We start from the raw sequence: 11624 nt of genomic DNA on the forward strand, positions 1-11624 counted from the left end.
ATTATGTCAGGTTTGAGGTCAGGTGTAACATAGGTGAGTATGTAAGTTAGACTAAGTTCTTAGATCTGCTACTACTACTGCTATGCAACCTTCACAAACACATCTGACATATAGTCTTGGCATTGCACTTCAAATCCAGTTCCAACTAGGATTCACACATCCTGTGCAGGTACATTCAACACACACAGGCCAGACTGGACTCCCTCCTTCCATCCAGTATGCCAGTCTGCGCCAGTCCACTGGCTAACTCCAGCCTCCTTCAGGAGTAAGCCTATTCATTTAGCCACCTTTCCTTTTTCCTTTTCTTTTCTTTCATTACCTTTGTGTTGTGTTTAGTGGTGATAACCAAAGAGCAGCAAAAGGAATGTGTTGGGTAATTCTTGAATGTACATAGGTCTGTTAGAACACTGCTTGGACTCTGCCTCTGTCACTAGCCAGACTTTGCCTCAGACTTTGCTCTGTCACTAGCCAGACTTTGCCTCAGACTTTGCCTCAGTAGCTGCCCAGACAAGCCTCTGAACTCTGAACTTTGTGAACTGTATGGACTGTTTCAACCCTTTCTTGTTCTCAGGAAATACGGGCTGTTCTAGCCTTCCACCTGTCTCTGGAGCACGTGGACTGTGTGACCACCAGGTTACTTCTAACCCACAGGGACTACTCGGCCTTTGGGTTGCTCTGAAGATTGTGGCCAGCACCCCACTCTTCAGACCAAAGGGGGGATGTTGGGCCTCAAACCATGAGGTCACACAGAGAAGGCCTACATGTAACCTGTGAGGCCTGACCACGAGGTGCTTGTTCCTTTGTTTCCCCCGAGAAAAAGGAATAGCGCCAAAAATGCTTACAGACAATGGGAGTCCATTGCAAACTCCATTTCCAAGGATGCTTTGCGATTTTCACACATCAGCAGGGAGCAGTTAACATACAGTCTCATTGGCAGAGACGCTCCTGCACAGCGGAGCGTCCTGATGACACAGCCATGACATCACCGCCCCTTTAAAAACTGAACGTGCCCTGAAGCACACGCCTTTCCCATGTCACTGAGCTAGGGGTAACTCCTGTTCCTCTGTGCGTCAGCTGACTAAAGGGGGTACCCCAAACATGTGTTTTCCCCTCATCAAAGACTCCCCTCGCCGTATGAGACGAGACTTCACCCGTGTTCACCCGAACACATTCCCGGATCCGAGAGAGACCGCTGCTGCAACCAGTGTCCTCAAATTCCCTCGAGAAGGAAGAAACGCTTCTTCACCGAGTTGACTCTGCTGTTCTCTCCGCCACGCCGCTGAGAGCCAGTTGTCGTGCTTTTCACCGACCGTGCGAGAACGGCCACCGTCTGCATCCGAGCCCAGGACAAAGCCGGACATAAAGACGGACTACACACACACCCTGCTCACTTTCTGAAGCAACCCAAGTAAGAGGCATAAGTCTGGGCAGAGGCAGTGTTAGTTGTGTGTTCTTATCAGCATCAGTTGCTGTTGTTTAGAATTTAGCTCTTAGCTTTTGCTATTGTTTGTTGTGTTGTTGACGGACCGCCGAGTCCATTTTTCTCTGCTTTACTCCTAGGAGTATTTTAAGTTTGCTGCCTGTTTAGTTGTGTTCACCACGCTAGTTTTATGTTTGTCCCGCTCGGGACTACTGTTGTGTTTGTGCCATCGTGAGTCAGGAAGTTAGTTGCTTTGTCGGTCAGAAACCAGACAACGTGCGTTACAGACTGCCGTCCGTACACACGCTGTCTGTGGACGAAGGAACCGCTTCTCTTCCTCTCACGATCGCTTTCTTTCCTTCCCTCTCTCTTCTGACTAATACATACACGCGCGAGCACACACACATCTTTTGCACATCTGATGGTCAGATAACGTCGGACAAAGCTTCGCTTTGTCTTTCCTTATCCGCCATCAGACACGTGTTTTTCACAGAAGTGGGTGAGTGCAAGACGCCGTCCATCAGGCGGCGCCGTCTTGATTCTGTCTAACCAAGACACCGCCACATTTCTGCCATCCGGTTCTCGCGCGACGTGACTTCCTCCCACACACACACACACACACACACACACACACACACACGCACACACACACACTCACATACACACACACACACACACACACTCACACACACACTCTCACTCACACACACACACACACACACTCACACACACACATACACACACACACTCACTCACACACACACATACACACTCACACTCACACACACACACTTACACACACAAACACACACACACTCACACACACTCACACACACACACACACACACACACACACATACACACACACACACACACTCACACACACACTCTCACTCACACACACACACACACACACTCACACACACACATACACACACACACTCACTCACACACACACATACACACTCACACTCACACACACACACTTACACACACAAACACACACACACTCACACACACTCACACACACACACACACACACACACACTCACACACACACACACACACTCACTCCCACACACACTCACTCACACATACACACACACACACTCACACTCACACACACACACACTCACACACAAACACACACTCACACACACACTCACACACACATTCACACACACACTCACACAAACACACAGTCACACACACACACACCGATGCTGGCTTGACACGTGAGAGCAACTTGCTCAGAGACACTTTGTCACATGAACAGGAAGGTGAAACGTCTTTCACAAGTTAAAGCAGTCAGCAGCTTCTCACAGGTGAGGTTTGTTAAATGAGGAACTTTATACGAGTGTCGCCACATTTCAAAATGCCACAAGGTGTCCCAACGGCTGCCTTCATGTGAATTTTACACACCAGAAGTCCAGAAGACATGAAAGCTGCTGCTGAACACTTTATCAACCTCACAACAAGCAGCCACTTTATTTATTTGATACTATTTCATCCTGATCCTCGTCTCTTCTAAACCAAAACTCTTCAGGGTTTAATGTCAAACTGTCACATTACTGGAACACATTTACAGAAGCAGACATTTTATTCTTCTTGTAATTCTTTTTTTAAAATCTGACTTGACCTTCTGTTACAAAACAGCAGCTGTTGTCACTGTGATGCTGCGACCTCACAACAAACTAAATCTATTCATTTCAATAGAATTGCTGCAGTCAGGGTGAAGTAAAACAAAGAAAGACCAAAAAGAGACACAATATAAAGATCATATATAAAATAGAGAGAAAGAACACTGCTCAAAGGCCGGTGTAAAGAGGTGGGTCTTCTGCTGCTTTTTAAAGGTGTCCACAGATCTGAAGTCTAAAGGCCAACACACATCAGGTGCATCAATGTACAGTACAGACAGGAAGTCAGACTTTACAAGCTCTTTTCTGAACACAAGTAGGCTACTGGTGGAGTCCTGAGGATTAATATCTGCAGTTAGAAAACAAATAAAGATGTGACAACTTACAAAATAATTAGACAAAAATCAGAAGGGGCAATTAATTCTTTTAAAAAAGATCTGATGATACAAGACTGGAACAAAGTCTATGTGGAAGATGTAGACGAAGCTTATGACACAAACACAGATCCGATTTTCATCCTCCAAAAAAGAGCCATAAGAATCGTAAATAAAACCACTTACAGAGAACCAACAAACCCACTCTTCATCAAACTAAATGCACTGAAATTTAAGGACCTGATTGATTTCAAAACTATTCAAATCATGTACAGAGTAAAAAATCAGCAGTTACCAAACTGAATCCAAAGATTGTTTCAAATGAGGGAAAGTAAATATGATTTCAGAGGAATATGTATGTTCAAGAAACAGTGAGGACTAATGCAAAACTTCATTGTATCACAACAAAGGAGGGGCTGCGAGCCGAGCTGCTGTTAACGTTTGCTCAGCTTGTTACTATGACAACTCAAGATCCAGACGATGACTAAAATCCTTCATCTGGTTAAAAGATTCAGTTAAAAACGACCAAGATCTAAAACGTTCTTTGTTAAAGTGTGGCTTAAAACTGAATAAAGGTCAATTTATGACCTATGATGAGTGTTGAAAGCTCCACTCTAAGTGGCTGAGATGAACTCCACTCAAACCTACCTCTGACTACATTATTTAATTATAATTGGTGATATGTCAAAACACGGTCAAATGCCTTACACCATTTGTGCAGAACTTGCGCAAGTTTTTAGTGAACTACATCTGAACTTTCATGTGAGACTAAACAAACCTGAGGCCCAAGGAGAAGCTGCGGTTTATTGCAGCGAGGAGACATCCCTAAATTTAACCTCAAACATAAAAAAAATAGAAGTTTCAAATGTTCCATGGAATGTGTTGTAAGTGACAGTCAAAGAAAGGTCACCGATTTCTCATCATAAGACATCAGCATGTAGCTGGTAGATGTTCTGGATATGGATGTAGGAATGTAAGAAGGGGGAGATGCATTGATATAAAAAGAAGAGCCAAGAGAGACGGGGGTCTCTCTTTTTGGGTCGTCACTTGAGGTCCTTTTGTCAGTTTGTCTTTTTGAATCTTTAACTTTTTACTTAAGCTTTTATGTTTTACTTTTTGTATTTTATGTTACTCATTTTTGGAGAAAACAAATAAAACTGGTTAGTATTTTTATACACTCTAACCAAAGTTCCTGTCTTTGCTCATCTCTGAGGTCTTTATAATGAAATTTGCTAAGGATAAACTTGCAATGTTTTTTAATCAACAGAATTGTAAAGATTTAGATTTAATAATTGATATGATAAGATGTGACAGAGTTCAGAATCAGGTTGAACGGTTTATTATAGTTTAATTGGCTAAACTGTTAGGGCCAGGACATCGAAGCCCTCGACCATCAGGGTGGGCCTCCTCCAGTGATGACCTGTTAGAGGCCATCTTGGAGGACTTTCAAACCTCCAACACCTATTTGCACCGATACACTTTGTTGCGACCCTGCTGTCAGGTATTCCTGAGTAAATAGGCCCGTTTAGAGAGGTTCAGTGACAGCTGGTGATTATAGAAGCCAGGCTGAACTCTGGTTCCCTAAACAAGGCGAGGATGGTCTTCTGTGTAGATTTTGGGAACACGTTCGATACCTCGGTCAGAGGTAGAGGACAGCCGTCTGCCGGTGCCTTATCCACATCGGCAGGGGGTATCGGTTATCTGAAGGCAGAAACCATTACACCAGCATATTATCTTGTACATGTATACTCTTTGGTAGACGTCATTGTGGTGGACAACAACAACAGTGATGCATGACACATATACTACATATACTCTTTGGTAGAGGGGGTATGACGCCATCGACAGGCGACCAAATGAAACGGACTGTAACTTAGTGGCTGACTGCACTCTGTCCAGTCTCACCCTCGCTGTCTCGGGCTGCGTCGCGGACGTTACTCCGGTGTCTTCACCCTCACTACAGACACACGCCTGCGGCTGTTACATCCAGACCCTCGCTGGCGCTTTTCAGCACACAAGTGAGTAACGTTGACACTGAACTCCATTGACATAAATGACACTTTAATATGACAATGACTGACAATGGATCACTTGTTAACTACTCATTTAAGTTTTTACTGAAATAAGTCCACATTTACCTACAAAATAGGTTCTGAATTAAGCAGTGGCTCCTAGCGTTACTTTATTTTTGAAATAAATGGTAAATGGTAAATGAACTGTACTTGTACAGCACCTTTCTAGTCTTCCAAGCACTCAAAGTGTTTTTTACACTACGAGTCACATTCACCCATTCATATGCTGAATAGGTACGAGGCTGCCATGTAAGGTCCCAACCTGCCCATCAGAGGAAATGTAATCATTCACACACTGATGGAACAGCCATCTTGCCCAAGGACACATCCACATGCGGACTGGAATCGGGAAACGAACCGCTGATCTTCCGATTAGCGGATGACCGCCCAAAATATCATCCATGTTGCTTGTCTTACACTTAGAAACGAGGCCTATTTTAAATTGTATATTTTTTATGGGAGTTCGGCATGAGCGTTGTTGAGTTCAGAGGCTCCGACTGTTCAGTTTCAGTGGTTTCAGCGCCTTCAGTGGACACACCCCCAGCGTTTCAGAGATCAGAACACTGCTTGTTTTTCCACAATTTTGAAACCTAGTTTTATAAACTTGGTGATTTTTTTAATCAATCTTTCACATTTCTCTGTGGTTTGAAAAACTGAACAAGGCCTCAAGTATAATGATGGTTATCGGGACAACCTCCTTCAGCCTCCTACTACTTTAGAAATAAACATGATTTTAACATGAACCGCTGTTGTGGCAGAAAGAGGTGGACAAAAGAGGAATCAGATGGTCGAGACACAGGTTTCAGATGGGGAATCTCTTTTATTTCACAACGGCTCACCAGACAACGTAGACAGAGAAAATTCCAACATTACAGAACGTGACATGCCTTTTATACTGAAGACAGGCTGTGTGTGTGTATGTGTTCAAGTTGCGTGACAAGTCTCATACTGTTTAGCAGACTTTTTGGCTATCCTAAATTCTAAAGAAGAATGGGACATTTCTCAATTTCACTTAACTTTAGACTTTAACCAAATTTGAGTGGGCATCTCTGCACTATGTGTGTGTGGTATTCCGCCTCTTTCCCAATATCTCCAGATGTCTCCTGTTTTGGTTCGGTGGACTGACATGTTTGGCATTGGTACAGGTCACCGTGACCTGGCACTCATTCTCCTACACCGCTTCAAAACTCTGAGTTTGAATGAAAGTAAACACAGGAACTAGCCTCCTGTAGTAGCATTATGGCTAACTACATGCAGGGCAGTTTGCAAGTCGGTTTGTTTTTATGTGTAAACATAGAGAAGCAGCAACTTTGAAGATGAAATAAAATGGTTCATGTCTGCAAGTTTCCAAATTGCAAGAATAAAATGACAAGATACACACTGCAGTTTTAATGGACTAACGTTACCGCTGTTTCATCCAGCCGGCCTCGCTCTTTTCTTCCAGTTGATTTTGTGGAGGTGAAACCATCTGCAGGATGCAAATTTACAAATCCTACTATTGCAAAGGCATCACCTGCCCTACTCTGCCTCTGATTGGCTTACCCTGATATTCTTACCCTAACCCTAACCAATCTCATTCCTCATGCCTAAACCTAACCAAAACAACCACCGAAGGCAACGAGTACTAGCCAATCAGAGGCAGAGTAGGGCGGCTCATGCCTTCGCCATAGTAGGATTCGTAAATTTGCCTCCTGGACGACAATATTGACAAACGCTGTAAATCCATATGTAGTAGTTACACAGTCTACTCTGGCAGCAGCAGGTCCGACTGCAGAGGAGAGCAGTGACCGCAGGAACAGCAGCAGTTTCTCCCAGGTAACCGTTACTGTACGTTGTTTTAGTTTCCTTACAGTCAGTCAGCCTCATACATGTGAACACACCAGTGTGTTTGGATGAATATGTGATGTGTGTGGTTCGGTTCACTCAGACTCAGACTCAAACTTTTGAAGTGCTTCATGTAAACTCTGTTTACTCCTGACAGTAGAATAAGCCACTATGAACCTATATAAAGGCCCAGTCATTCAAAAACAAAAATACTGTGATACAAATGTTTGGTCCTACCGCCCAGCACTAGTTAGCAACAAGTAAAAAGCAGTGTAAACATTAGCTGGAATGATCAAAGAACTAGTCAGCACCCAAATACAAGATTCATTTAAAGATTATTACATTACTTTTGGATAAATTCATGAGGCATCTTCTGCATAGTGCAGAATAAACTGTTGTAGTTTGCAAAGAATGCAGCCAAACCAAAGGTGAAGACCTGAAGTCCCACGAGCACTTGACCTTCAACAGACGACATCCCTTCCCTCCGCTTCATTATGTCCCCTGAAACTCAACCACATGTACCCATCATGTCTTACTGTGCAAAGACTGGCAATGTGAGGTTTATATTAAACACTGATATTACCTTGGACAATAAAGCCAGCTGGTATCACAGGACATTCAACATCAGTGGCTGTAGCACAAGCCTGCAAAATAAAACTGAACTGTAACATTCTGCACCTACAGTAGCATTTATTTTAGAATATGCAGCAGCTCGTAGCTTTGCCTAAATAACACCAAACTGAAACAGAGGATCCCAAAGCAAAAATACCAAAACATACTGAGCCAGTTAAAAGTGAACCAGCATTTATAGAGGTTAAACACACGGGATCACTTTTATTTATAATGATAGATTACTTCACCACCAGTCTGCTCACTACTGCTGTAAGATGGCTTTAACATCAATAATACTGTCACAATAACTGATAAAACCCAATAATTACAAACTTGATCAGCCACATATCACTACAAGTCCTTCTCAGTGACTCACTTATACATTTGCAAACCACAGACGGCTGCAGTTTGGTGAAAACTTCAATGATACAAAACTACTGTCACACATTTAACTGTGGAAGTTTTCACAACAGACATCAGAGACTTTTACATAAATATGTTTCACAAGATCCTCCTGCACATCTTCTCAGTTAATTACACAGAACAGTGGTTGCACCATAGAAACACACACACACACACACACACACACACACACACACACACACAAACACAAACACACGGACACACACACACACACACACACACACACACACACGTCCCTCCTGTCCAATCCCGTCGCTCCTCGTCTGTATAAAGGTTTGTCTCTCAGACGGAGCTTTCATGTTCGAGCCATGGTCTTCCTGTGGATCCTCTCCTGCTTCGCCTTCGTCGGCGCCACCTACGGTAAGACAGCTGAGGGAGTGAAGCATGCTGGGTAGACTGAGCTGCTTGTTTTTAATTTACAACTATTATATTTATTTATAGATTTAATATTTAGCTGCTCTGGGTGGGCGGCCATCATCTACCGACCGGTTGAGAGGAGAGAGAGAACAATGCAAGTTCCACATAGAGATGTATAGTAATAATAATGGTAATAATCATAATAATAATAATTGTAGCAGTGGGTGTTGAGCAGCTCTGGAGGCAGAAATACCTGCAGAAAGCAACAGGAGGAGAGAGGAGAGAGACAGCTCACAGCTCCTGGTATTCCCAGGAGGTCTCCCATCCAAGTACTAACCAGGCCCCATCCTGCTCAGCTTCCCACATCACAAGAGATCCCACGAGTGCAGGGTGGTGAGGCCGTAAGACTTTATGAAGATAAAATGATTTTTATAAGTGACTGAAGATAACTGGACACAGTCTGAGATCGATCCGTGTTTATTGGCTGATCACTTTAAAAGTATTGATCTTATTAACAATCGTTTCTTATTGAAAATGTGACTCGAGGTGTTTTGTGTCGTCTGTTCCCAAAGATCAGGAACAAACTTCCTGACTCATGTTGTTGTTAATGATGTCTTTATGATGATGTCTTTATGATGATGTCATTATGATGATGTCACCAGGTTGCGGCACTCCCGCCATCCCCCCCGACATCAGCGGTTACTCTGATATCGTGAACGGCGAGGAGGCGAAGCCTCACTCCTGGCCCTGGCAGGTGTCCCTGCAGGTACACACACACACACACACACACACACACACACACACACACACACAAATGAGTTGTATTCATGAACATGTGGTTGTTTCAGAAAAGCTATGGTTCCCACTACTGCGGAGGCTCCCTCATCAACCAGAACTGGGTGGTAACCGCTGCTCACTGTTCTGTCGGGTAAACACCAACAATCTTTAACCTTTAACCTTTAACCCTCACCTGTCCTGTCAACCAATGTTTAAATGCAACTTTAAACTTTATAAATGTTTAAATAAAGACAGTTTGACAGCTGAACTCAATCTGCTGCTCAGTTAAACCTGCTGTATGATCAGTGTTCCTCTTCTGAATATGAGCTTCAGCCAGCAGCTGACATTAGGCTCCGCCTCCTGTTGCTCAGGTGATTTTTTATTGGCCGATTTCATTCACATGTCCCGTAGGGAGTCTGACCATGTGGTTCTCGGAGCACATGACCTCTCCTCCTCCACCGAGGACGTCCAGGTGATGAGCGTCGGCAAGGTGAGCAATAAGCAGCAGGACGTCATCATGTCTCGTGAGCTCCTGCGCGTTCACCAGCTAATGATGTAATTTTCTGTCAGTTGTTCACACATCCCGACTACAACAGCCCCACCCTCTTTAACAACGACATCCTGCTCATCAAGCTGGCCAGCCCCGCCCAAATAAACAGGCGTGTTTCCCCCGTGTGCGTGGCCGAGACCAGAGACAACTTCCCTGCAGGCACAATGTGCATGGCCACCGGCTGGGGCCAGACCAGCGGCAACGGTGACTTTATTATTATTATTATTATTATTATTAGTGTCTCACTACTTTAAACAGAACTAAAGTAGCTGAAGTGACTTTGGTCACCTTTGTGAAACCTGAAATCTGTTCGTTGCTGCTCACGACTTTAATTTTCGGTGATCGAGCTGCTTCCTTCTGTTGAATGCAAAAAGGCTTGAACCCCCAAATTGCCACTTGCAGCTATATTTATTATTATTATTATTATTATTATTATTATCCACTAAGGGGAGTGTTAACACAGGAAAGATGGCGTGCTTTGACCACTGGGGGCAGTATAGACATCAGTGTGATATGGTGATGTGTTGCAGGTAACACCCCTAACCGGCTGCAGCAGGCAGCCCTCCCCCTGCTGAGCAATAAGAACTGCAGTGTCGGCGACATTGTCACCCCCGAGACGATCTGCGCCGGAGCGAACGGACGCTCCATCTGCTTTGTGAGCGCTACACACTTACCACCACATGTTAGCAACATGTTGACAACTAGACATATTAACATGTAGCATCAGCTACGCTTGTTATTTGTTTGTTTGTGTGTTTATTTTGTGTGTGTTTGTTTTCAGGGCGACTCCGGCGGTCCTCTGGTCTGTCCGAAGGGTGGTACCTGGACTCTGGTTGGTATATCGTCCTGGGTACTGGGCAAGTGCGATACTATGCTGCCCAACGGGTATGCCCGCGTCACAGCACTGCGCGCCTGGATAGACCAGACCATCGCCGCCAATTGAGCGAGTTTCACTTGCTCAAAATGAAGTTCAGCTAGCTTAGCTTAGCATCAAGACTGGAAGGAGGAGAAAACAGCAAGTTTAGCTTAGCATTAGACTGCAAATAGGGGAAAACAGTTAGCTTAGCTTAGCATAAAGACAAACAGACCACATGTCAAAAGTTTATTAAAGTAAGACGTCACCAGGAAAGTGACTTTATTTTTATTCTACAGAAATCTGAAAGGCTTTCTCTGCTGAAGCAATTATAAATAAATAAACCTATAAAAATGTATTTTCTTTGTTTAACGAGACATTTACAGTTTGTGTTTTCCCTTTAATAAAGCATCAATCTTATTACAGCATCTCTTTCCATCTCTTTACTGATCCCCATGAAGGTTGTTCCACTCCTCTTGAATCAATGATATTAATGATCTAATTTAATCTACAGGTTGTAATATTATCATTTCATCAGTAATAGTTGTTCTCAGCTGGAGTTGAAGTGCAGTTAAATGTGGAATCCTGATCTTTTCTAAACATGTAATCTGAGCTGTCAATCACTCCCAGAATGCACCTGGAGATTCAGCCCAGCTGACTGGATGAGCTGCTATCTTTCTATCAACTGTTCTGTTTTTCTTTGTGTTGATTAGCAGGATTTTTAA

At 43.7% G+C, this 11624-nt stretch overlaps 1 protein-coding gene across 1 annotated transcript; it reads left to right on the forward strand.

Moving 5' to 3' along the window:
- Positions 1-8588: 8588 nt before the first annotated feature.
- On the forward strand, positions 8589-10989 carry LOC122991881 (chymotrypsin A-like). The gene is made up of 7 exons (XM_044365340.1): positions 8589-8722; positions 9382-9485; positions 9568-9647; positions 9908-9986; positions 10067-10250; positions 10577-10701; positions 10828-10989. Exons 1-7 carry the CDS (start codon positions 8671-8673, stop codon positions 10987-10989), a joined length of 786 nt encoding a protein of 261 aa, XP_044221275.1. The 5' UTR covers positions 8589-8670.
- Positions 10990-11624: the final 635 nt, after the last annotated feature.

Source organism: Thunnus albacares, chromosome 11, assembly GCF_914725855.1.
Source record: "Thunnus albacares chromosome 11, fThuAlb1.1, whole genome shotgun sequence".
Classification (NCBI taxonomy): domain Eukaryota; kingdom Metazoa; phylum Chordata; class Actinopteri; order Scombriformes; family Scombridae; genus Thunnus; species Thunnus albacares.

What these genes read in the sequence shown, in the direction of transcription:
- LOC122991881 (XM_044365340.1), top strand. Translation starts at nt 8,671, where the DNA reads ATGGTCTTCCTGTGGATCCTCTCCTGCTTCGCCTTCGTCGGCGCCACC. An exon ending in GGGCCAGACCAGCGGCAACG is followed by an intron (nt 10,251 to 10,576) that starts GTGACTTTATTA and finishes GATGTGTTGCAG; the next exon opens with GTAACACCCCTAACCGGCTG. An exon ending in ACGGACGCTCCATCTGCTTT is followed by an intron (nt 10,702 to 10,827) that starts GTGAGCGCTACA and finishes GTTTGTTTTCAG; the next exon opens with GGCGACTCCGGCGGTCCTCT.